Below are 27,997 nucleotides of genomic sequence, written 5' to 3'. Positions count from 1 at the left end.
ATGGAGAAGTCTAAGTAATTGTTGCTCTGCAACAAATGGTTGTGAAGGCTGTACCTACAAGCAGAAGGCAGCTTCTGAAAGCAAAATGTCTTCCTAAGTCTGGTAATATGTTCTTAGACATTACATTTACATGTCATAGAGAAAAAAAGGTCTTTCTCAAAAAGAAATAAGCAATAGCACAACTGAAGACCTGAACAAGTAGACAAGGAATTCACCCAGAGCTGCAGAAGGACAAGGGGGGTAGAGCAGTGTGGAGCTCGTGGCCTGTCTGCTGAGCCAGTCTGATTCTTGCCTTCTCTTTGTGGGGGTTCTTCCTTCTGGCTTTTTCTTTAACACTTGCTCTGAAGTTGAAGTCTTGAAGCTGGAGATGGTTTCTCAGAATGATTTGGGAGCACTGTAGCATAGCCAGATCACGATGAAGCCTGCAGTAATATAAATATTATATTAAGGTTGGTTATTAAACTGTAGAAAAGGGGACAGCAGTTTTTTGAAAACTCTAATTACTTAGTTATTCCCAGGCTGGAATTAAATTAGTTGTTTTGCCAATAGCCAAGAGATGGAAGATAAGAGTTATGGGCAGTGGCATAAAACCTGTGAATGCCCTTTTTTTTTTTTTTTGGTAATAAGACTTTGTTGTAATGTCCATCTGAAATGTGTTCAGAATTGTTTTTATAGCCACTTTTTCAAGGTGCTACTGAAAAAGCAGATGTTGCTAAAAACCCGTTTTGTGTATATGAGATACATAGAATAAGCAAAGAGTTAAGAAGTTTTATTTCAGCTTTGTAACAGGCATTCTGTTTTATCAGTTCATTATCAGAAATCAGTTCAATCTGTCAGTTTGGTGCTTTATGTGAACTTTTCCAATGGCAACCAGCAAAATCTTTTTCCCCTTGTATATAAATCAGTAAATCTGTCAAAGTCTGCCTTCAGCCTGGCTGTTCATCCATATGCTGCAGAATGCTGAAAGAACAGGCATGCAGCTATTTCTTAGAACTATTTTTCTGTGTTCTGGAATGCTGGATGTAGAAGCTAATTTGCGGTTTTTTTTGAAATTTCTTTGTAGTTTGTTATTACCCCTTGCAAATTTTCACCTGGGTGTATGCAAATGAGTTCATATTTATCTTGGTAGGGTGGTACGATGTCTGAATGGCAATGGCTTACAATAAGAAACAGGACGGGTTCATTTTCTAGCATCTTGCAAAACAGTTTGTCTAAGCAATTTAACCTTTTCTGAGTGAAGCAGTCACTGGGGAACCTTATGTATAATGCTACATTATAATAGGCTCTTGCACATAAACCAACTTTAAACATTTCTTCCCCAGTATGCTGCAGAGGTTCAGCAGTTTGTTTTTAAACTGAGCCAAAATAACCATAACAGCTTTTTGTGGGTTTAGAAACCAGATGTCAAGATTCTCAGAAATGTCTCGCTGCCCTAGTGTTGTATTTGAATTTTTGCTGGTGCAGATGTGAACTGTGATGGGCTAGTGGGTCATCTGATGCTCTAAAATTATTTTCCAGCTATCATATCAGAAATTTATAAAATAAAACAATGCAGCTTTTTATGGCAATGTACATTCTAATGAGAATCTACTAGATGTTGATTTTAAGGAGAAAAATTTCAAACTACCAAAAGAATAAACCTGAATGTAGGTGACAACTTACTTTACTCTTAGAAAACTCACATTTCTCTTTTCTTCTCCATCCTCTGAATTTGCTGCACTGTAGGTTTTGCCATCATGTCCAGGAGACTCAGTGATTTCAAGGCATTAGGAAAAATAAATTTACCAGTGTATACACTCACATAATGCATCCTGCAATATGTTAGTACTAAAACTACTTACACTTAGAGCAAGTAATTAAATTCCACTGAATATATTATTTTTTCTCCTCAGAATGGGAAGTGTCCTTTACAGTTTTCTGTCTTTCTTGTAATCAAAACAACATATGTTGTAATTGCTGGTTTCTTGATGAATTCACAGTAATAATCATGAACTGCTGGTTGTTGGTTTTGGCTTGATGCAAGAACATTGGTGTTATCTTGAATGAGGTATTGCCAATATACAAGTAAGGATTAGGTTTTTTTGGAATGGGTTTGGTATATTCAGTGAAGCTGTATTGCAGGCAGAACACAGCTTTAATCCAAGGTTTTTCCATCAATTATTGGAAAAAAATTGACATAAACTCTGCCCCAGTAGTAGATGTAGTTTTGAGGAGATTCTTCTCTCTATCTCTGCCATTTCTCTCTGTATCACTGTCCCACCAGTGTTTTAATCTTGACTGATCTCACTTCACAGGCTTCTCTCCTGGTGCAAAGCTTTCAGGGCAAGCTTATGGCAGTGGCCAACTAAACCACTACATCTTATCTCCCTTAGCACATGACTACTATTTTTTCTTAAAATTAGCCTTGGTTCTTTACATTTTACGTGTTTTTTTCTGGGGATGAGTTAGTTGTTTTGGTTTGGGGGTTTTTTATGTTGATTTTGGTTTATTGTTTTCTTTCTTGTTTGCTTGGGCTTTTTAAATTTTTTTTTTTTTTTTTTGATAAACCAAGGCTGTTAATCCATGTGTAGTTTGGGAGCCATCAGGTATGATGTCAGCTTTTCCACTTCAATCTGTTAATATTTTTCTGAGGAGAAATAACATGTTGGCAGAGGGCTCCCTCAGCAGCCTGATCCTAGAGGACAAATGGGAAAATCAAGTAACAAGAGCTTCCATGAATGAATGCATCTTGTACTTCAGAAGTATTTTTGCATAGCTAAGCCATCTGCTGCATAGAACAGAAGAGTTCTGAAGGCAGAGTCTGCAATATGTTGGTTCCAGGCTATGCTTTGTTTTTGCAGGATTTGTTCTTTTTACTTTGTCTTCATGGTCTCATGTGGGGCCTTTCTCCTGCACAGGTGTGGACTCATTAAAACTGAACCAGATTCTTAATGCCCAGTTTGCAGGGAAATGGGCTATGATTTCACTCTACCAAACTTTGATTTTCCTCTGGACTCTTTGGCATTAAGCTTTTTTCCTCTCTCTTTCTGGGGTGCTGTGCCTGCTTATGCCTAAGTGAAATTTTTCTTGGCACAAGCTGACAGACAAACCTGAGAAACAGTCTGAAAAACTGCTACTTTTGACTCTCTTCCCAGCTAGGAACTGTACTGATTTTATGAATGGGGAAAAAATCCTCAGAGCATGTTATTCCAGTCTAGATGGAGTTTGTGCTTAGGCTGGGTAAGGGTTTAGAAACCTCTGAAAGGACTCAGTAAGTCATGTGGGAATGTGAATCAATAAACTACCACCTTAGGAAACTCAGACATATTTAATTTCTCACAAAGAATGTATATGCCTATGCCTTCAAAGTATATAAAAGAATATTAGTGACTGAGGTCGAACTGAAATGTGTTCAGAATTGTTTTTATAGCCACTCTTTCAAGGTGCCACTGAAAAAGTAGATGTTGAAAAAAACCTGTTTTGTGTATGTGAAATAAATAGAATTAGCCAAGCATTAAGAAGTTTTATGTCAGCTTTGCAAGAGGTTTTCTGTTTTATCAGTTCATTATCAGAAATCATTTCAATCTGGCAGTCTGATGCTTTATGTGAACTTTTCCAATTGCAACCAGCAAAAATCTTTTCCCCTTGTATATAAATCAGTAAATCTGTCTTGTGGCAGCATGAAAGAGATTTTGGGGTGTTCCAGAGAATAAGTGAAAAACTTGCTTTCTTAATTTCAAGTTTGCTCTAGTTGCTGTCAAACAGTAAGTTTTTGTGATAATACTTTCTTAAAGTGGGGTTTTTTTTGGAAGCTGACATGATTGAGTGGGTTAGTTATAAGGGCAGTGTTAGTTTTCAAATTGCAGTCTCCTGTACTGAGCAATGCTTGTGGTGAGGTACTAAGGCAAGGCTTTATTGGAGTATCATCCATTGCATGTCAGAATAAATTTCTCAGCATGTAAAATGAAATGTATGAGAGTCATGTTGTCCTCTACAGTTAATTGCTGAAGTGTATAATGCTGCTCTGCTGGAGTTTTCCCATCTGTTGCAGAGGACAATATGCACAGAGGAATTCTGATTCAGTGCTGGCCTGAGCAGAATGAAGAGAAAAGGAACTTTTCTCTTTGAATTCTAATTTTCAGGGTTTTTCAATTTTTTTTTTTCCTGCAGTATATCTTGCTCTAAGTGCTGTACACGTTTTTATGTAACTATTTGTTCAGAGAGGAATTCCAATGTAAGAGAAATTTCTCCCTTTTGTTCTCTTTTGGGAATCACAAGGCTGTGTTGAGCCACCTGGAATACTGGGCTGAGTGCAGGTCCAGCTGGGCAGGAGCAGAGTCACTCATGTGCTACCACAGAGGAGCAAATGGCACCCTGTGATGGTGGGGTGTGGGGTGGTGTTGCATTCTGTCTTCTTTTTGCCTGGGTCGGGATTAAATGCACAAGATGGTATTTCTTGTTTGGAATTTGATGTTTATTAATTCTTATCTAGATTACAGTCTCACAAACAGTGAGTTCTCCAGCACTTCAAGCTAACAAGATAAAAATGGAGCCATCTCTCTCTCTCTCCAAGGCCTTTTAAGGACCAGCTGTCCAATTAAGAAATAACACCTGAATTATTTTTTCTTTTAACCCAAGAACCAATCACCCATGGCCCGAGATGTGGACTTGTCTATCCAATTACAAAATACCACCTAGACCCATGAAGAAGGTGAAAAAGGAGGGCAAACCTCTGCCCTAAAACCTCCATCTTGCTTTATATATGTTACTATATTCTAAAACCTTAAATTCTAAGTTTTCTACCATGTGATATTACACACTTCTATTCAAACTACACACCCATAATCCCAGTTGTGTCATTCAGTTTTGGAAGCCTTCTCCACGGCCTTAGGTCAAAAGCAGAGTTTTCTTGGGGGTCAGTGCCTGTCAGCTCAGCAAGTCTAAAATTCTCAATGAGCAGGGTTCCAACAGGGTGGCAGAGCACAGCCTCACTAAGCTCCTTTGCAGAAATTTGGGATGTTTAGGAGAGGTTCTCTATTCCTGTGCTTCACAAGTGCCAACAACTCTGTGGGAAGAAACATTATATATAATCATTAGGAAGTCTAGCAGTCTCCTGGTTTTTCGTATTTTGCATAATGAAATTATTTCATGGGAAATAAAGATGTTTGTAATAGATCTTCTGGTAATTTAGTAAGTCTCACTTCACAGGTAATTTAGTTTTTTCTTTATGGAATAAAATAACTTGCATAGCTTTCTTGAAGTTTTCCTTTACTAATAGAATTTTATATATACAAGGGCTATTAATGCAATTTTCATAATTCAAATAATTTCATTTACAGAATCACAGAGTAGTTTAAGGTTGGAAGGGACCTCTGGAGATCATCTAGCCCAACATCCCTGCCAAGGCAGGGGCACCTAGAAAAGGTTACATAGGAATGTGTTCAGGTGGATTTTTAATGTCTCAGGAGGGTGAGACTCCACAGCCTTCCTGGGCAGCCCATTCCAGTGCCCTGCCACCATCAATGTAAAGTTCTTCCTCATGTTAAAGTGAAACTTGTGTTTTATTTCATGGCCATTGCTGCTTGTTCTGTCCCTGGGCACCACTGAAAAGGTCTGGCACAGTAATATTTGTCTTTTCAGGAGGCCTGCATTCATCACTGCTTTAGAATTTAGATTTGGGATTTGATGCTCCGAAGTTACCAGTGAGAAGGCCTGGGTTTACTATGGAACTTCAATTTGCTTTTCAAAGAGGAAGTTTGTGTTGGGTTTATAAATCCATCTTTTCTGTAATAGCTTTGTTTCCTGTGTTTGCTCTGTTCTCAACACTAGTACTGAGTTTGGCTCTGTCTTAGTGCCTTTAGTTGTTCTTTTTTTGTATCTTCAGGTTTTTATTGCCTTCCTCATTGCAGCACTTCCAGCATTCAGTGACACTTTAAACAGTGACCACTGTATTTCACACATGGATTTTGTGTAATTTAAATGTGGAGCTGCCTATCTCAAACTGGTCTTTCTGAAACAGTCTGCATTCATATAACACCTGGGAATTTTTGCCATAATTTTTTGACAGATTATTTTGCTGAATGTAGAATTAACATATAAATACATGTCCCCATAATGAGTCATTGTGTTGTAATCAGTCAGTACTTTTATCATCTTACTGTAATTAGACCCACTCACCCCTATAGGTAATGCCCTTTTTTTATCTGAGGTTGTATTGAGTCCTGACTAGTCCTTAGGCTGGTGCAGGTAGTAACACAAACAGTGAAGCAGTAGCTGCTCAGAGAGTAGAAGCATACTGCCAGCTTGATTTGCATTTCTATTTTCAGTCCATTTCAAAATCATAATTGTGTTTTGCTGAATATAAATAATCTTTGATGGCTCTTGAAAATACATGCATATCCTCAGACTTCATGAGTTCCAAGTTATATTCTTTTGCCTGTCATTTCTAGTTGATAAATTCTGGACTTCCTTTTTTTCTCTCAAATAAATAAACAAAAAAGTAAATGAATAACAATTTTCCCAACACATACTTTGATTATGGATATTAGTCATGGTTTTGAATGGTGTTTGTGTTCACAGTACAATTTTGGGATGTGATAACATCATCTCTGAAGTTAATGTATCTTCCTGAACAGAACGTTTAATTGGATGTACTGTCTTTTAGCCTACCTTGTAATGATTTTCTATGTATATCATTAATAATTACAAATAATGTAAAAAATATATCAAGGAAAACATATAGCAAAAAAAAAAATCTGAGTTATGGTATGTTGGTATGAATATAAGCAGTTTAAAAAAAATCCTCGTCAGTCTTTACTGCATTTTCTTTGAAAAGAAATGCTGTATTTCACCTATAGTTTGGTGAGGAGAAGCAATATAGCTTTAGAAGTTGTAAAATATTCAGTATGTGAGGAAACTGTTGCCTGACTAGATGAGGTAAATGCTTGGAGGAATAACCAAAAACGTTTTACTGTAAGACTATTCTATTAATTGCTTTGACTGTGTTTGCAAGATGCAACAAAAGTGTAGAATATGGGTCTCCTTTAAGTATTTTTCCACTGTTCCTTGGGTCGTGTGTGTTAACACAGAAGGTTTGTGTTTAATAATGCATTGGGATTTTTTTAGATCATCATTGGTAGTCCCTGAAGCTCTGTAGGCTTTTTCAGTCTGCAGGCTTGCCTGTGTCATACACACTGGATTTTGGAAATTAAAGCAGAGCTGTGGCTCAGGTGTGGTGTAACCACTGCTGGAGGGAGCAAAACAGAAAAAGCTGGTGCTAAATTCAGATGCAAGGCAGTTTGTCTCTAAGATAGCAAGAAAGGGCAAAAAAGAGATTTTTTCAGTAGGCTTGAACTGATGTCTCTTGCCTTCAGAAGGAAATTGCACCATTATGCTCCAGGCAGATCTAGAGGGATCTGGAGATCTCATCTTTGAACCTTGCAATGGAACAACAAAATACTGATTGGGCTGGAGAGATTTGTCTGGTTTAGGCAAGACCACTGTGGGGAAGTACTTCCAGGTTCTGACCTTCACTTTGCATTTGTTACACAAAACACAAAGGCTAGAGCATGGAAAAACAAGGAATAGGAGAATGCTCTAAAACAGGCAAGAACAACCATAGGCAAATTCACTTATTTTAGGCAGGTAATGTGATTGTGTGATCAAGTAATGTGATCATAGAAAGCTGTGTAAATCAGGCTGGATGCAACTGTTACTGACTGTTTTCAGAGCAGTCTTGAAATTAATGGCAATAATTAAAATTTTTTGTTGCTTATGGAAAAGTATTTATGTTTTGCAGCTGAAAAGAAATTAACAGCTTTGATCCAAGACTGCATTTATGCTGAACCTTGTGTCAAATGCAGCATTCACAGTGAAACCAATGGAACAATTTCACCTGTTATGTGATTGAAATACAAGCTAAAGCTACTCCAGCAGGTTTCCTTCCTTAAGGCTTTGGAAGCACTGGAATTCTTTGCCCCATTACATGTGAGGTGTCTTGAGTCTTTCTGTGATTTTGGCATGGTCCCTAGTTAGTGTTCATTTTTGAAGCCTGATTGGGGTGTAGAGCCTGCATAGTGCAGGGATAGTAGAGAAGATGTTCAGCTGTATTGGAGGAGAAATGTTTCTACTGGTTGGTGATAAAGGTCTGCAGTAGGTGTTTAAGTTGAAATGGAAGTGAGTTTTTACTTGTATGAGCTGGTATTTTTGCATTACTTAAGCTAGCTTTGTTTTTCAAACATGACATTTCTCCTTTTTGTGGTGTCTCCAATGTAGTGTTGTTTTTCAATAGTATTATCAAATACAGCAAAGGAAAACTAGCTTGAATCATATTATTTCCAAGGCATTGTAAATATTACGGTAAGCATTACTGGTAATGGATTTCCTTTTAACATCAGTTCTGCACTTAATGCTTTTGTCTCTTTTGTCATTTAGCATTCTATAGAAATACCTGGCTGCCAGAAATTTGCAGAATGCATTTTGGGACAACTAACAGTTCTGTGAAACTGATATTGCTGGTCAATAAAGGGTAATAGGCAATAGAGTGTATGTGTAATAGCTTTTCTGAAAGCTGTCATTGAGATTGGGGGAAAAGTGTCCATTCATTAAATAGGTAGTGTCATAATTATGTTGGCCTTTTATAAGTATCTAAACAGGTAGCAGCCAGGTCAGAGGAACTTGATCTTGCCAGAAGAAACAATATGGATTTTTAAATCCTTGTATGAATCACTAATACGTGTTGACTAGAGAGCTTTGGGTTGTTGTGTGTTTTGTTTTGTTTAGATTTTTTTGTTTTGTTGTTCCTCTAAATAAATTGATATTGAACTGTTCATATTAAGAGAATATAAGCCTGAAAAGCATTAATGATTGCATTTAACTTCTGCTTAGTTTTTGTGCATTCTGTATCTTAATTTTAAAGGAGCAGTTTGGGGTGGAGAACAGTTGAAGACTGATAGAGCTTATCCAACATGCATGCTGATGAGGAGAAGTGGTCAAACTCAAAGTGTATGCTGAGCTAGCACAGAAAATGGGAATAGCTGTACAAACCCATTTGTCTCCCAGGAGAGATTTTCTTCGTGACCAGGAGACCAAGGAGAGACCTTGAGGATATTGTCTGAAAAGACCTGTGAATGCCTAATTGAGCAAAAAAATATTAAATTCAGCAGGGATGCTTGGGAGCCTTCTGCCATGCCCTATCATCCAGTCAGTTTCCTGTCTCCAGCAAATACATGTTTTTTGTGTACTTGAATATATTTTGTTGTTGTTGGACTGCTTTGAAAGTTTTAAACCTGATTTAACGTCCTATTTAGTCTTGCTGTTGGTCTGTTTGTCTGGTGCCTTTCCTCTCCCGTTCTTTTCGTTCATGTTCTGGTAGTTTTCAAAGCTGTTCATGCTCAAGTGTGCTTCAAAAAAGGATACTAATCACAGTATCAAGTTGTTAAAAGCAATGAAGTTCCCTAAAACCTTAGGTAGGCTTTGCCTACAAGGAAGTGGGGATCTTCTCAAAGACAGATGTTAAATCCTTGAGATGGAGGACTGTGTCTGGAGTGTTTTCCTGGTTAGCCATGGGTGAATCTCCACAGATGGGTGTTGTGCTAAACGTGGGACAATCAACCACTGAAGCTTGCTGTGACTTGGAAAACAGAGTAGGAAACACAGTGACTGATGATGGCACTTGGAAAGCTACTTGTTTATATGAGTTAGCTGAAATAGTGGAAATAAGATCAAAAGATTTACTTATGCAAAAAATTCATTTGAAGTTATTGTCAGAAGGCAGAAGCTGGAGAAGTTTCTGTGCTGAAGGCTGTACGAGCAGTTTCTTTCATCACCAGGTTTGAACAGGTGCACTTTGGAACCAAGTTTTGATGAAATCTTTTTGTTGCAATGATTGATTGTGCTACTAATATGATGCCAAGGTAGTTAAATCCCAAACATCTGTCAAGGTGTTCAGCTTGAGCTTATTGAAAGTCTCCTACAAGGCAAATGAGGTTATGTATGAGCAGCTTTACACAGATGATGGTGCTTTTATTAAAATTCGATATGGAACACCTCAGACTCAACCTAAGTTTGCTGAGCCAAAGAAAAATAAAGACGTGCTTTGAACATGAAAAAAGTAAGGAATGTGATATGCCCATTAATACCTGAGAAGGACTATGGAGCAACTCTTTTACAGTCAGCAGGCTTGAACTCGCTGGGTCAGGTTTCCCTCTTATTGGAGCTTTACCTATGCCCGTTATTAAGATAATCTTTTTTATGATCGAGAAGTAAAAAACTGTATGTAACATGTTGTTCAAAATGAGCTAGTTCTGAACAACAAAGCAAAATTGATATTTTATCAGCTCTTCTAAGCATGACCAAAATACTGGAACTATAGACATAGGATGGAAAGAATACTTTAGCAATGCGTGTGCTAAAAGCTGACGACCAAAAAGAATCTTCAAAACAGTCCTTTAACTGCAAGAAGTGGTTGTTTGAGGTTGTTGTATGTTTTTTTTCTTTTATTGGGTTTAGTTGTGGTTTGTTTTCTTTTAAGAATAAAAGTCTGGTTCTGAAAGGAAAAAGGGTTATAGCAACATAATAGCTTGAAAGAAATTAGCATGTTAAACATATCTAAGAAGAGGTCATTGTTTGCCCAGATATTTAGGAGTTGTTATAAATATTTAAGCACATCCATTAGACATGGTATAACATAACTAGAGTGGGTTCAAAGTCTTCTAATGTGGTAAGTTGTGAAGATGTAGTGTGGCAGGATGGTTTCTATTGCTGCAGGACAAATTGCTGGGTGCCACTTCCAAATGCCACACGATTCCTCTGTGTAAGGTGGGGGCTGTACATCTGGAATTGAACATAATCCATCAACAAGCCCAGGGAGCTAAATTGGCCATTTTCCTCTTGATAGGCAACAAATCACTAACAGCACTGCAGGATCAATTTTGTTTAAAGAGATCCTTAGTGTAATGTTTAAATACAAAAATCTAGACAAATCTGAAGCAAACTGCATAAAAGTATTTAGCAAAAAACCCAAAACATTTAAAATGTGATTTGTATATTTCAGTATGTATCCTGACAAGCCGAATTTGCTTTTAAGTAAATATTTGTTCTTTAAACTTGATGTTCTTGCAGCAGCTGAGAATGACATCTGATTAGTTTAAGGCCAGACTGAGGTATTAACTGCTCGAGGAGGCTTTGGGTAAATGTTTTGCAAGTTCAGAGGAGTGGGCTGACCTTGTCTGGCTGCTGGATGCCCACCCAGCTGTTCTCTCACTCCTGTTCACAGCAGGCCAGGGGAAGAAAATAGGAGTTAAAAATCTCGTGGGTCAGGATAAAGACAGGGAAATCACTCACCAGTTGCCATCATGAGCAAAACAGACCCAATATAGCTAAGGTTAATTTCTTGCTAATTAAAAATAGCCTGCCATAACAGGATGAGTAGGCAGCCTTGAAGGTTGCCCACTCTTCACTTGGTAGCAGTGGCTGCTCCATCACTTCCCTAGAGCAAAACCCCTTTCTCTTCTGGGATCCATGTTCTTTCCTAGAAATTGAGGCTGTGGCTCAGCTGCAGAGCATTCCTGTTCTGCAGAATAGATGTCCGAAAGCTTCAGTAATTTGTATTCAGCATATGCTTATGTGCTTCCCCCAGAAAATATGGATTTGAGCACATGCTTTTCCAGATTAGTATGATGAACACTCAAAAATAGGAACTACGTACTCTGACTTAATCTATCATGAGTGAAAGCAGACAACATGGCAGTCTCAGATGTTTGCTACTCTAGTTTAGCATAACCATTATAAGATTTTCCTTTTTAGGGGGTTGGAATTGCACCCAAAGTAGACAACATTGGAAAAATTTATCCACCTGATGATTGGTGTCCTATGAATCATTATCTCACTGGGATTGTTTGTTTTGTTGGTCTTTTTGCTTAAGGTGCTGCTAGCATTTTATTGTGTTAACAAGCTGTTCACCTGTCTTTCTTGCTTGTGTAATGGTATTCTATAGATAAACACAGAGCAGCTGGCAAGGCTTTAACCAGGCTGTAGCTTTTTTCACAGTGCTTTTTTTTACATATCCTCGTGACCAATTACCAATTGTTGTCTTCATCTCTGAATCCTTTTTCTTTTTATGCATGTGCAACACCAGTTTAAGACTTCATGGCATTGTACAAAATGTGACTGAGGGAATTTTTTTCTTTTTTTCTGTAACAGAAAAACAGCACTTCAGATAGGAGATTTAAAGGAAAATACCACAAACTAAGTAAAAACCCAAAACCAAACAACTCCCCTCTGCATACAGCTATGTACTTGGAACAACGGGTCCTTTTTCATTTAGTATGAAGTAACATTTTTGCTGCTAAACCTTCTGACAATTAAATGCCGGAATTTTTGACTCACCTGTTTGTTAGAGAATTATTGTGTCTTCTTGCTAATTATCAGCATTTGGGAATTAATGAAAAATTCAAAATGCCTGTCCAAAGGAAGGATGTAAATATACTTGTTTACATGGGAGATGAAAAATAAGCAGATGTAACAACCTGCTGGTATCCCTTTTTGAAGACGCACCTTCAGTCTTTGGAATTTGTTTTCTACCAGTTAAACCTTCTCCTGCAACTGTGACTAGTGTAAAAAGTTGTCATTTGACTAAGTTTCTGTTGCTGTAAGTATGCTACATTTTCATAATGAGGATAGGTAAACTTTGGGCTTTGTGTCTAATTCCTGTCACTTGAACAAATTTTTTTTTCCTTCTTATAATGTTATGTAAGTCTAAGTTAAAATTAATTAACTTAAAACTGGTTATATGCAACATCATTTGTAAGTTGGAAAATGCTGAGTTGGCTCATCAGTGCCTTTATTTGAATTTTTTAGGGCCTAATTCTGCCTTTTGCACAGACCACGTTGCCAGCTGGTACAGGGAGTTGTTTTCCAATACAGAAACATCATTTTCTGTATGCTGCAGAAGCGAGTTTCTAACCTATAGCTTTTGTGAATTCTCACTCTAAAGGGAATGTGCTTTCACTTGGGGAGTCCTTTTTTTTTTTTTTTTTTTTTTAAATTTCTGTGCTGTGCAGTACTTGTTCATATTTGGGACTGTCTGATAATGGCAGCACTTATTTTGGGGAATGGAAAGTTTGAGGTTGATCTCGTGCCTCTTTCCTTTCCCTGAAAATATAGTAGGCAACAAATTTAGACTGAGAACAAGTGGACCCTTCTAGAGAAACACTGCTATTATGATGTGCCTCTGAGGCAGGCTGAGATTCCTGTTAATAAAATCCTGGGGCTGAATTAGTGACAAGATACTGAGTGACCAGTGTATTTGAGGTAGATTTATTTTAAAACAATCCAGTTGCAGTGGAAAGTATGTGGGCATTTTTCCTCTTCTACAGAAATATAAAATACATAAGGAATGGAAAGAGAAGGAAAGGATAAGAGTAGGTAGTTGAAAGATGTCACCACCTGTGGATCCAGTGATGAGGTTTGATCAGTGTTTCACTGTACTAGGGGTCTCAGATGTGATCTGTTGGGAGTGGGGGCCCATGGAACACAAAGTTTGTCAGATTATATACACTTAAGCTGGCATGGAAATGCTTGGATCCCTTCCCAGGGAGGAGATTCTCCAAGTCTCATGCAACACTATGGGCTATGTACAGTGTTCTGATGGAGAATTCCCAAGAAGAGTGAGGGAGTACTTTTGGGTCCTGGGTAGTCTTGAGCCCTCTCTATTGTCCTGTCCACTCTTGGACCCCACTTGTGCACTTTATTTTGTGTGCTCACCATGGACCTGAATGGGAAAATTAGCTTCAGAAAGGTGCTGCCCTACATTAGCACAGCCCCCATTTCCAGGCACATCCTGTTGTAACTTTCTCACTTGGGTGAGAAATTGGTGTTTGAGGCATAGCAATGCATTAACTCCTTACTGTCCAGGTTTCTAAAATCACCCTTCCCCTTACCACTGGGAGGATGAAGAAAGCTGTGTAGATGCCAGACAGTTCCACTGATGTGGATATGATGGCCTCTCTAAGACTTTTCACTTCAGCTGTTAGAGCTGTAGAAGAATAGGAATGGGGGAGCAGGCAGTTCATGTTTAACCTTCCTGGTTAAGAGAGGATTGTGTCATCTGGACCCTGCAGCAGTTAAAAGAATTGCACGTGGACCATCACCGAATATTGTGCTGTGATTGTGAAAGCATTTCATACAATGTATAATAAAATAGATGTATTTGTGTAAAATGCCCCTTTTACCAAGTGCTTTTTGAAAAGTTATCCCAATGGATGTAGGTTTACTTTGTTCCTGTGTCAGAAGGCAATCTAGGTTTACCATCAGCAAAGGCATATAATTATTGCTTTTGCTGTATAGTTTCTTTCCATAGGGATCAAGTCAGGGTTCTTGAGTGTGTGGCAGAAAAACAAATGCTTAGTGCTGGAAGAGTGCCAGTGAACAATGGGAAATCTGGAGCTTTTCAAGTCTATGGAGTTTATTTTAAGCAGTGTTGGGTTTTATAGCTGTTGTTCTGAAGACTTTAGATCAGCAGTTCGAAAACGATGGATATTCTTTTCCAGAGGACAGCTGGCAGGCTTCAGAGGATCGTGCTGTCACTAGCTGGGATCTTGCTCATTTGCATGGTTACCTTGCTGCTGTCTGTTCTTTGGCTTATTTGGGATCATCATGTCTTCTTTTTGTGGTGGTGGTGGCTGCATTCCTGTTGCAATCTCAGAAGAAAAAGCCTGAAAAGAATCTGTGCTTTTCTACAAAGGATCATGGAAACCTGGGGGAAAACATTCCCTTTAATGTTCAAATTATGGGCTGCTGTCAGTTCCAGGATGACGCACATTTTATGTTAATCAAAAAGAGGTGGTATTGTTTTATGTTACTCAAAAAGAGGTGGTATTGCTATTGAAAGCTGCTGTTAAAAATCATGCAAAAAAGTGCTTGTAATTTTCTTTCAAAAAGAGAACGTGTCCCTAAGAACCACCCTTGTTTTTGTAAATGTGATTTTCAAAGTGATTCTTAGATTATAGAATTACTATCTGCTTTGAGATTGGTCTGTTGGCACCCTGGCTTCTTGTTGGTAGTTTATTTTTTGGTCTCTGTCCCACGTTGGGAAGTCTATAGAATTTTTCCTCTCTGTTAGCTGTCACTATTTTTTAGGGACAGTTTCTGGTCTTGGTCTACCAGCTTGTTTACAAGATGTGAGAATAGCATCTCTTCCTCTGATAACATACAATAAATAATTCTACAGACCTGTTATTTATCTAATAACCTATAGCTAACAGGTCTCTTAATTTAAGATGTTTTTAACATTCTCTTATAGTCCATTTAAATCCTGTTTGGAAAATCAGATCAGAATTCATTATGCAATAAACTGAACTAACCTAATCCTGGTCGTTGTTCCTTGGCCAGACTTGGGTGAAGCCATAATGTAATCACTTAATACGGATTTTTCATATTGACAGTTTTATACTGACTTTGTGGATGACAGGCAGTCAGTCATCTTCTGATTTTGGTATCTGACCTGTTGAGTGAAAGTTAAAAAGTAAAAATTATTAAAATAAATATTCAGTGAGTAATCTTTCATGAAATAAAAGAATGATGTATTGTTATAAAACATGGCTAAATGTGTGTTATTTTGTTTGGTTGGAGTTTTTTTTTTTCTTTAATTCATGGTGTGCTGATTCCTGTCTTGCTACTGGCTGGGATGATAGTTTGTGTATAGCACACAAAGGGGGATAGCAAGTTATGACCCATATATGAAGTGATGGTTTCAAATCCATGGAGAATGTCCTCCAGTGGTGTGGTGCACTGTGCTGGCAATAAAGATACTCGGGATAACCTGGGCCATGTGTTGGGCTGAATATGTGGAATATGAACAAAAACTCTCCCCGGAAATCCCAAACCCATAAGGGCATCCCACTGTGATGATATGGTTAAAGGGGTTAGTGCAGTCAATGAATACAGAAATAGGCAAATAGAACTAATGCAAGTACTTGATGCTGTAGTGGAATAAGGCAAAATGAGCAGTGTTGCTGAATTCCAGTAAATCAAAACAAGAACTCAGATGCATTAATTTGTTGTTAAATGGGATGATTTCCTGAAACAAACTACCAGTATAAGTGGTAGGTTCTCCATGAGATGTTTTCAAATTAAGTCTCTCTATTAATTTTAGTACCTAAGATTTGGAATTGTTAATTCTTCTGCCAAAGAATAGTAAGGAATTTGGATTAAATTATTTGAACCATATTTTGCATAAACTGAAAATAAAAATTGGCATTGAACATGGCACTATCCCTTAGTTTCTGTTACCTAATGCAGTAAATTGAATTTGTCAACTTATGTTTTATTTGCTTTAAGTGGCCCCCTGTGAAGACATTTAGAGTTTCATGCAGTTTCAGCTTGCCAGGGACCACATATGATTGACACAATTAATCAAAGATCACACTACTAATCCACACCAAACGTAACACAGTTGAGAGAACTCAATTAAAACTTTCGTTCCTTCGGTTGAAAAAATGAGCCATGTAGGAGCTGGCTCAGGCATACTTGTTTTGCTTGAGACCAGTTTTAATAAATTGCCTTATTTTGCTTCTGCAATGTAATTTAGATGCTTAAAAATTAGCAGTCATGCTTTGTCACAATTCCACACACAAACTCCTGCATCTTTGTTTATTAACTTTGTCTGGGAGATTTTAATGGTTGTGGATGAATGCTGAAGGAAAATATAAAAATCAGAAATAATAATCATCAGGTAGGGAATGCTTGACTTTAAATACAGAAACTTAGAACTAAACAACATAAAATTTAGTAGTAGTTACATGCTCTCCCTCTTATCATTCTTTTTGCATTTTGTTTCCCTGACCATGTATCACAAGCTTTATCCTTCTCCCTGGGCACCTTTATATTAGGGATATAGTGAAGACATTATTCAAGAGTGTAGATTTTTGTCAGCTTATAATTAAGATGTTGAAACCAAAATTCCTAGCTGTTGATATTTAAAAAAATCCTTTTATGGTGTAAACTTTTACACCATAAACATATTGCTCAGTGTTTTTGAGGACGCATTCCTTTATTTGTTTGGTCTTTTTAGTATAGTTGCTGCTTTGTTTTAATGTAGCCAAAAATCCATTGTGATGATTGTGTTCCTTGCCACTTGAAAGACCTGTGACATAATTTTCTCTCTGTAATGTCTTGTTTGGTGATATTATTATTATTATTAGTGTTGTAAAGTGTTTGCATCTGTTTGGCCCTGGTAGATTCAATACCTTTCTCTTCTGTGACTTCATTCTTGTGATGCTGAAAGGGAGGATTCTGATCAGACCATGCTGCAAAGGTTACCATGGTGCTTGATGGATTGTTCATTGCTTGATTGGTTTGGGGAGTATAGTTTGTTTCTTTTTAACTTGGAAAGCAACTTCATATTGTTCTGCCTTGAGCTGAAATCTGCTTCTGTTTAATAAACAAACCTTCTGATTCAGTTGTTTGCTCCTCCAGATAATTATGCTACAAGAAGTGAGAATGCCAGTGTGGTTTTGGAGATAATGGTAGCTGAGTAATGTCTCATTTATTATGTGAGATGTTTTTTCAGAGATTTTTTTTCTTCAAAGTAGAAAAAATGTTTAAGTGTGTGTAAATAATATGAATATCATTGTTTTCCATGCTGCCATACTGCTTATCTGGCTTATATGTTAAATCACAGTGAATACAACTAGCTGAAATTGTTTTAGTTTTTGAGGTTTGTTTTTTTTGCAAAAGTAATATAATATTGTCCATGTCTCCAATACAGAGAACAGACCCACAGCTCCTTGCTCAGTTCTACTATGCTGATGAGGAACTAAATCAAGTGGCAGCTGAACTGGACAGTTTGGATGGAAGAAAAGACCCACAGAGATGTACACTGCTGGTCAACCAGTTTCGTTCCTGTCAGGTAATCAAAGTAGCAACTTCCTGATTTCACTGGGATTTTTATGTACATTTCATATATTACATTAATATTTTTTGTATAAGTTTGTTTTTATTGTCAGAGCTTTTTAAAATGAACCTTTGTTAGATACGCCTTTCTTCACCTTAAAGGGCATATTCTTGAAAATACTATCTAGAAGTTAAATTTCCTACATCTCATTTAAGAGTGTTGATGCTTTCTCTAAGTAAGAATACACGTTATAAACTTTATTTCCTTTATATAAAATACAGAGCTTATAGGGCATGAGAAATATTTCCAAATTTCAATCAGCAAAAATAGCCTTGTGATTTGTAGCTGCTCAGCTTTCATGCCTCATGAATCTCATTGTTTTTCATTAGTAAATGAACTGTCTTCAGAGGGTTATGTGGTGGTTAGCTAATTCAAATTTTTAGAGGTAGAAAGAAACTACTTTTGTTGTACCCTTTGTATTTGCATGAATGCTTTGATGTTTCCTCTCCCAGTCACACCCAAGAAAAACAATTTAAACTGAAGTAGATTCAAGTCTAAAATAAATGATGCTCAGGAGGATTTCTATATGAAAAGTGAATGTTTCCTGTCACCTCAGGACAAATATAAGTGGAAGGTCCATTGTAATAAATATACATTTACATCTCCACCAAGTAAAATATGAGGCAGTTAAGTGTAAAGAATGTATTTTGATTCATTGTTGTTAAAATTTCTTCCTGTTACTCCTAATAAAATGTATTAAACTTCATTAAGTGGAAAAATTTCATCACTAATCATGTTAAGATGAGTTTGAAGAAAAGTGCCCTGATCATTGTAGGAAATGTTCACATTAGGTTAGCTCAGTCTGTTGAAAAGAAAAACAGTCAGGTGCTCTGTGTTTGCTTGCAAGGAAACTAAATTTGAAAAGTGCAGCGTTCTGAAGAGTGCTTACAGAAAATAGACAGTGAATGTATTGTTCTGTCAGAAACTATTTTAGTACTTCTGTAGATTTTGAATATCTTCACAATTTCCTACAGTATTGTTCCTGGAGGAGAAAAATGTAAGTTTAAGGGATTACCAAACTGGAAGCTCTAAGTTTGTTAACAATTAAAAATGCAGTGACTTGGAGTGAAAAAAAAATAGATGTGAAAGTTATCTTCAGAGGAAGACTTCAGTCTTCCAGCTACAGACCACTGTACCTAAACCACACTTCACAAATACTTATCTGACTTCTATAAAAGCTCCAGCAGTGCATGTTCCACAAACTTTCTAGTCAAATTCTTTCCAGACTGGCAGGAAAGGTTTTCTGATATTAAGGCTGGATTAACATTATCATTGTGCAAGACAAATCTGCTTCGTTGTTTTATCCCTGGCAATGGCAATTTATTCCTTGTCTGCCTGCAGGCACACAGGCTTTCTGGTGTGTTTCCTGTAGCATAGGCAGACCTGAAGAACTGTTCTATTCAAAAAGTAGCTTCTCTAAATGTTTCACCTGTAGGAGTGCAGGAAATGCAGACTCCGAATGCTCCTTGGTCAGTTTGCTTGGCTTGTTCTATAGTGATTCACTACCTTGTGATTCTTAATATCTTCTGATGTCTGGTAATTTCATTTGGCAAACAGATTGCTGTTACTAAAACAATCTGTTGCTAGAACCGAAAGAAAAGATGGAGGGTTTTTTTATGTAGCTATTTTTGCAATTTGTAGTTTTAAAAGTTCTGTAGAATAGGTCAGATCATTGTCAAATATCATGTCAAAAATGGCTTTGCTTAATTAGGTCTTACAATATTTTGTAGTACTTTGTGTAAATGCAGTATTTTTTGGTTTCTTTGAAGAATTTGTTCCAAACAAGAGAAGGAATGGTATCTTTGTAAGGATTCAAAATGTAGGTATTTGCTGATCAAATATCACATGGTAGGAGGAAAAATTGGTTTTAGCCCAAGGTGTTTGAGAATGGAGAGCCAGCAGCCAGCCCTGGGCTCAGAGCGTTGTGCTGGAAGGTTGTGCATGTAAAAGTAGGGTAGCAGCTGCAGTACCTCTGGTATCTGCAGAAACAGGCAATTCTGAGACCTTTTTTTTTAGGAATGTGCTCTTTCTGGTTCTTTAAGAAATGCTTTTGAAAAGTGTTTTGTGACCACAGAACACAGTTTACCAGACTTCCAGTCTTTGCATGATATTTTGTGCTAGTTTTTCCATGGAAACCTTAGTTTTAAGATTTCCAGATGATTCCAAATTTTTATCTCCATGAAATTTACAGAGACATAGCATTTCTATCAGATTTTAGTGGTTTCTGGGGACAAAGGTTCCTAAAGTTCCATGTCCTTCTATCTTGGCATCTGTTTTTAAAATTAATTCATTGTTCCTGGGTTACTTATTTTCAGATCATTCACTGATAATGTCTGCTTGATTAACAGATCATGCTTTTGAATTTTATTTTTATCAACTAGAGAAAGGAAATGCCTTTAAATTAGCATGACTAAAAAAAAAATGCTAACAAGTATTACAAACTATGAATCTTCTTGGAGAAGTTGGTTGTTATGTTGGATCTTAACATAACTCAGGCAAACCAGACCAGAAGGTCTCTGCCTAAAGGATGTAGTACTTTATAGTGGACATACTTCAGGTTTTCTATCTTAACAAAACTGGCAGTATTAGTCAAGGGAAGTTGAAGGTACAGTGTATTGTGGTGTTCCTGTGGATGTGCAGAGAACTGCAGTCTTCAAGACTCTTGATTCTTCCTTATTAAAGAACTGCAGCTCTCAATGTTGTCTTCTGCTTTGTCATAATGCTATCTGCTGATAAGAATCACATTTTTTTAAGTAAATTAACTTTTCAAATTCAATTTCTGAACATCTTGCAGCTTGGTTTTCAAATCATGTGGGTTGATTGTACAGCAAGATGCTGAGTAGCATAATCCATGAGTAAGAGTGGAAAGATGAGTAAGATAATGTTTTCAAAGCTTTTCATTTTCACAATAATGTGATGTAACACTGTTTTCCAGGTATGGCAGCCTATTATAAAAATGCCATCCCTCATTTTGCTTTGCTGTTTTCATGTCAGTGGTAAAATATTGTGTGAACATAACATATCTATCAGTACAGTATCTTACATTTCTTGTGTGATTAATACCTATTCAACAGAATAAAACACTTCTCTACATGTTTCTGTTAAGATTAACAATACCTAAATTGTGCTGAGATTCATGATAAAAAGTTGTGTAAGTTTTTCTGAAATAAACCAAAAGGTAGGTACAATGTCAAACTTTGGTTTATTGAACTTGATTGATGGTTCTAGAAGAAAAACTTTTTTCCTTAAGAAAAACATCTCTGCATTAGTGAATCTTCAGTAATATGCAGTGCTCGTTCATCTGAGGGTTTTTTCCCTGCAACACGAATCATTGCAGTGTTTTTATATTAGAGGTATAACAAGGTGTCCTTTCCTATGCTACTCACAACATCACACAATATTGAATTTTATAAGAAGTGATGGTAACTCATGTACACTTTTGAATTATTCACTCATGCATTCGCTATCACTCTCTAAGTTAATTTACTTTGATAGTTGCTGTTTTCACATTGATTAATATTTTGTTAGTTGACTTGGTAAACTGGTTTAAAACCATTTATCGGCTATTATCCATTTATCCATTATTTAAATGGAGCTAGGTTTATTGTTAAATATTACAAAACTTCATTTGTTTTGTAGGGTAAAGAGTAGAAAAACCCTTTGTTTCTAAAGCACAGATTTTTTAGGACTTTGCTGGTAGCAAACCTGTGCCTAAGTACTTCATATCATGAGAATGTTTTTAGGATTATAGTCCTTGCTTGCTGTTTCAGCTGAGAATTATTTCTGTGTACAGTGCTGAGGTCTCAGAATAGCACATGAGTCAGTTCCAGCATGGTTTTGTCAGCATTATTCCTGCAGATTGTATCTCAGCAGTGTGTCGCTTGATCTGCTGAAGTGCACGAGGGAGGAATTTGCCCCATCAGGGCACTGACCTGAAGCAAAACACAGACATTCATGGCTGTGCTGTCCATTTGCACTGTTCCAGAATAGTAAAATGGAGAATTTATGATATTTGTGAGACATGACTGCTTCTGGCTCGCTGGTAGGAGTGATGGACCCTGCATTGACTAGCAGTACATTACACTGGTTCTTCACTCCTTTCCTGCTATTTGCCTTCTTGGGAAGCACCTCCTGAATGACTGCAATTGGCAGCCCAGTGTTTCCAAGTCAGCTTTAGCAGTTCAGTGTGCTGTAACATTAGGCTTTGAAATGTAGCCTTTGATGGGCTGCCTTCTGTCTAGGTGACTCCTTCATATAGTACTGGGAAGCAGGCACCTGTGAACCTGAACTTTGTTATCCACTGTAGCATAAGTAAATGTTGCTGAGGAGTTTGAGCCCTTAGAGAAAGCTAATCATACTTCAGTGTTGTGTTTTATTGCTTGTCTGTCTCTAAAATTGTTTCTAAAGCAATACAAAATATGTGGTGAATTTTATCAAAAATGCTGTGTTTCAACCACACTTACCTCCATATTTCTTCAAGCTCAATTTACCATCTGAAATCATCACTATGAAATAAGTTGAGATACAAATGTCAGTGGAAGCAAAGCTTTGCCCTTACTCTAAAGGAATATGTGTTCCAGGCTGAAGGAGCTTACTATGGAGTGTGGAAATATGGCATAAATTGAATATGGGAAACAAGGAGTAAAGGAGCAGTGCTGCTGGGAGCATACTTTGGGAGTCTGCTTTGTCACATGCAAAAATCACTGTCATAGGATAGTTTGGGTTGGATGAAGCCTTAAATATCATCCAGTTCCAACCCCCTGCTGTGGGCAGGGACACCTTTCACTAGATTTCCCCAACATGGGGAAGGACCTTGTACTTGGCTTTGTTGAATCAAAACTTTAACACAAAAAGAAAATATATGCTCTTTATCTTTGAAATATATTTTTTGTGTGTCTTCAAAGCTTAGGAGTTTTATTTGCTTTCTGAAGAGTGAGGTGGATGGATAAGGTGAGTCTAGAAGTGGGGAAGGTCTTTGTCTGATACTGTGTAGTGTCTGACTGAAGCAGTAATAATGTTTGATTATGGGTCACTTTAGGAGGGGGTTACCAATTTCAGCCTGATGTGGGGATAGCAGTCCAGTTGTCTTTCACATCAGCTTACACCATGTATGTGGGCAGATTTCTATACTGTTTTTTTATTTAATTAAGAAAACCCTACCTTAATTAAGAAGACACCAACAACAGTAACACAGAAAACTCAAAACAAAAAACCACAAACTATCGAAACAGAACTGAACAAATGAAAACAACAGACCAGCAAAAATCTAACTCCAAACAAACAAAACTTGCAACACAACACCATCACACACAACTCTGAAGTTGTTGCAGAGTGGAAGAGTAACATGACTGAGCTGAGTGAATTGTCATGGAACATGCATTGATTTCTCTGTAGTGGGAAATGGAAAAGCTCTTCAGTGTGTGACATTTGAGTTTTCTTATTATATATATTTAAAAATAAATAAAAGTTGATGTAGCATGAAATGACAACACAGGTGGTAATCAATAATGCACAAGGGTGAAACTGAATCTGGATTGACAAGTTGCTAAATAATGAAAAGAGAACTTATCTTTGTATACAAAACACAATTAATTTTTAATCAGTGAAAAAGGGATGTGATTATATGATAAATGGTGCACGCTGGGGTAGCCATAGGTTATTACTGAAGAGACTGTGATGCAAGGTTATGCTGTACCATCTGCTCATGATGGCCACAATCATTGCATGCAAACTCCTGTGGAAAACCACTGGCTTTGGTGAAGGATGAGGTAGTCATCCATATAAAACATGAGGTGCTAACAGGAAAACAAAATGAATATTTCATCTGTTCTTCAATTAGAACAGTTCAGTCTTTTGGTCACAAGTTTTATTCAAATTTAAAAAGACAACACTTTCTTCTATGTGAAGAGAACCCAGCTATGGAAGGCTCTTAATTTCAGAGGTGTTGGAGTCTTCTAACACTCAGCTTCAAAAAATAAAATGAATTTTCATTTCTTAATGTATGATTATTTGCCCTTGATCATAATTTTTATATTGCCAACTGGCATGTTGGTACCTTGAATGAGTATTGACAGTGGACCTGAGACATAGTGGTATAATTCCCAGAGCATTTGAAGGCTAAATGAGGACAATGGAGCCAGGTCATTTTAAGCCTGACTTTTCTCAGCATTTGTGAAGTAAGGTACTGTACCAGACCCATTTATGTAGGAATTAATGTAATGTGACGTGTCTGACTATCAGGGGCTTTATGGTTGTTCCACACTCTTCAGCAGTGCCATCAGAGGATTGCTGTCAGCTCTGCTATAGTGTGATTGGCTAAAGTTTATTTTTTTTTTTTACTGCTGCAAAGAAGGGTAGATTCTAGTATCAGCCACTGAATTGTTTATGTAGTTTCATGACTTAAATATGCTGCAATTTTCCTTCTTTTCTCCTTATGCATGTGGTAGCACCAATTTAGCAAGATGAACAATATGTGCAAATTATTTATTTTGTGATGTTTCTGTACTTAGGGATTAAGTCTGTTTTCTTCTGCTAGAAGTCTTTTCACTTAATCATATAGAAAAATCCCTTTCATTTATTTTTTTCTTTAATGCTGGGAGAAGTATGATAAGAAAGACAAGAAAGCAAATTAGTAATTTTTTCAAGTCTGTTCTTAGCAGTGGAATTTAATTTTCACTAATTTCATTAAAATACTTGAAATATAAAGCTTGTTTTTTAGTAAGAAATAATTAATTTCACAATAATGGATTATTATAAAGAATATTTTGTGGAATATTGTGCCATCTGGTTTTCTCATGTGTCAGGTTGTCCTAAGTAAGTTTTTGTTAAACTAAGTCCTTGAGTTAGAAGGGGCCCACAAGGATCATCCAGTGCAACTCTTGGCCCCACACAGCACCATCCACAAGAGTCACACCATGTCCCTGGGAGCATTGTCCAAACCCTCCTTGACCTCCATCAGACTTGGTGCTGTGACCACTCCTAGAGAGCCCCTTCTAGTGCCCAGCCACCCCCTGGATGAAGAACCTTTTCCTAATGTCCAACCTAAACTTCTCCTGACACAACTTCAGGCCATTCCCTTTTGGCTCCTGTCACTCAGCAGAGATCAGTGCCTGCCCCTCTTCCCATCACGGGGAAGTTGTAACTGCACTGAGGTCTCCCCTCATTTTCCTCCTCCTGGGACAACATCCCCAGTTCATTTTGTCCCTTGGTTCTTACCCAGAGGTTCTCAACTGTGCCATTGCCAGCTACGAGCTCTGTGCACTCCAGCCCCTGCCTGCCCTGCCCTGCCCGTTCCTCCTGGAGAGCCTGGAGCATCCAGCAGGGCCCTGCAGTCACAGAACCATCCCAGCAGGCTGGGCTTAGCCCAGTGATGCCGAGGCTGCGAGCTCCTCTTGCTGGATCCTCGTGCTGCAGCTTTTGATAAAAGCCTTTAGGTGTTAAATATGTTAGATATACATCTGTATATGTTAAACATTGGGTACAACAAGGACTTCTACATATTGGAAGGAGAGGTTACAAAATATTTTGGGGGTTTGAGAGAATAGATAAATTTCAGACTGCCCTTTTGTTACTATTAGTGTATAATATAGCAATAAACTACTAATTGAATGGCTGGAGTTTAAGGTGATGGGAAGAAAATAAATTGTTATCTATTAGGAAGGCTTGTTCAGTCATTGTAACTTTCTAATTAGCCTAATTATTTATTATTATAGCTTACATATTAATATATTTATTATATATTATTAGCCTAATTATTAATTATTCTCTCCTAATTATTTCTAATTAGGAGAGAATGAGAAGCTTAAATAGTTCACTCATAACTCCATGTTCCTTTTGGAGTCAAGATGCACTGGTTGTCTTCTGCCTCCAGCTTAGGCTTTTGAAAAAATTTGTGTTAACTCATTGCTGCACAGTGTTCTTGGTGGAAAATAATGCAGACTTTAAGACAGTAATTTGAAAAATGTTCCAGTTTTTGAAGTATTACATGTATTAGCAAGCCATTGTTGCTTTCAAGAAGTTTGAAATGATTGATATGAAAACAGCTTGTGATAAGGATTAATTTGCTGCTGGAGAGAGGCTTCAGATAGTAGGCTTTGTTACTGAATGCTTTTGCACTGCTTGCATGCATAAAAGCTTCCCATTTTAAAGACTTTGGGAAATCTGTACTTGTGTGAAATTAATTATGCAGAAAGTGTGCTCTTGATTAAGAAAGCTTACCTTTTTGCTTATATCACCTACTCTCTCCTGCAGGATTTCCATTTTATTTTTTAGAGTAGAACACTTCTCAAAGTAGTGTTGAGATGAACAGCAGCAGCATTACCCCAAGTACAGAGGAGTTCACACAGTGAAGAAATAAAGCTAGATACTTCTTACATGTTTATACTGTTCTTTGTTCCATATTTCTGAGAAAAGCCCAGAATTTAATTCAGAAAATGTAGTGCTCTTGATACTAACCTATGATGTACACAATGTAAATTCCCTGGTTTGCCCTGGCAATGCATTTTCAGTTCTCTAGAGGTCTCAAGGTTTCTGTGCCTGAAGATTACTTAGGCAAATAGCAAGCAACACGTGTTTGTATGCTTTGATTTCTCAATTGCCCTGTGGTGTCTGTAACTGCTGTTCAAGTTGTTGCTATTCCACATACACAGTGCTCATAATCAAACAGTGTAATAGTTCATGTAGAGGTGTTAAATGATGATCATCTTGAGGCTGCAAAGCTTGTTGAATTGATTTGTGCAACTGAGGCACTGAGCTAACTGCCTTTGTGATGTAAGCTCTGGTAGTTTTTGCTTTAGAATTGTTCTGATACAGTGAAAAGGTCTGTTTTGGTGTTTTTTGGGGTTTTTTTGGTTAGCTTTTTTTCTATTTAGGTCTGATGCAGACAAAAGTAGAGACAAATTCTAGCAAGCTTTCAGAGTCATGTTCACTTTTGACTTATGTGGTAACTGGTATGAAAATATATTTTTCATTTTCATACATTCAATACAAACCTCTGGCCTCAGTGTCAGCCTTGTTTATTATTTGTGCAGTTTTCCTCCAAAGGGATTTTGCAAATTTGACTGTAAGATATTTTAACCCTGTAGCTGGAATGTGATGAGTTTTCTCAGTAGATCTAATTAATATATTTGTGCTTGTCTGGCTTATTCTGCAATGTAAATATAATATTTTATAATTGAGAAAATTATGAGGGTATTCCTCAACCAGGAAGGCAGCATTGTCTCGATGCAAATTTTTAGGAGAATTTTAAATCACTCATTTAAAATACACAGACTGTAGAAATGATTTGAAGCTTGAACGCTCTTAGAATGAAAGTCTCCAAAGGTTTGGGCTCCTTGGTTTTGAGTTGAATTGTTGTTGGATGTAACTCTTTATTTGTGGTATAATTTCACATTGGCCTTTCTTAGTCTTTTGTCTACAGCTGCCCAACTCCAGCATAACTCAATTAATTCTGTACTCAGTGAAACCAGATTTTTCACTGATTTTTAAAGCTAAATGTATTCTTTCTTTCTTAACAGGTAAAGGCTCTTAAATTTACAAGTGAGCTTTATAGCTGTATTAATGGAAAGGCATAGAGTGATTTGAGAAGGAAATATTTCTGTAAATTTGAGTGATTTTGATCAGAGTTCTGTGATAACTTTAGAATCTGTGCATGTGGGTTGCCCAGTCTTTGATTCAAGCAAGCCCTTGGGCACTTGTTAGAAATGTTATAAACATTTTAGTTTCAGTAAATATCTTAACTTTATTGCTTGGATATGTAGTTGAGCATGGGCAAACAAGAGAAATGAACTTCGATATTATATAAAAAAATAACTCTTCAAATGTGTATTTCTGTGTTACCACACATAGTTCCTTAGGTATTATTCCATAGTCCATTGGCAGCATCAGTTTAAAAGTTTTCCATTCCAAATTTATACTACTCTTGTTCCTATTTCCACACTTAAGCATGGCACCCCTCAAACACAGCTTTGAGAGAGCTTTGAAGTTTTAGATCCTTATCCAAGGCCAGTTTAAATAAGCTGTGGCCAGCTTTACACTTGGAAACTCTTGTTCAGCTGTGCTGATGCA

General features: G+C 37.2%; 1 protein-coding gene across 4 annotated transcripts in view; it reads left to right on the top strand.

Moving 5' to 3' along the window:
• The window catches only part of ZFYVE28 (zinc finger FYVE-type containing 28), a 146,543-nt gene that overhangs the window by 48,454 nt on the left and 70,092 nt on the right, over positions 1-27,997 (top strand). For all 4 annotated transcript variants that reach the window (XM_014895244.2, XM_088163033.1, XM_014895242.2 and 1 more), the window contains exon 2: positions 17,747-17,887. In XM_014895244.2, coding sequence (XP_014750730.1) covers positions 17,747-17,887 — 141 coding nt within the window. The remainder of the gene's footprint in view (positions 1-17,746; positions 17,888-27,997) is intronic.

The sequence above is a fragment of the Sturnus vulgaris genome, chromosome 4, assembly GCF_052056855.1.
Source record: "Sturnus vulgaris isolate bStuVul1 chromosome 4, bStuVul1.hap1, whole genome shotgun sequence".
In the NCBI taxonomy this organism is placed as follows: Eukaryota; Metazoa; Chordata; class Aves; order Passeriformes; family Sturnidae; genus Sturnus; species Sturnus vulgaris.
The sequence above is the reverse complement of the archived record's forward strand: the minus strand, read 5'-3'. Positions and strand labels throughout refer to the sequence as shown.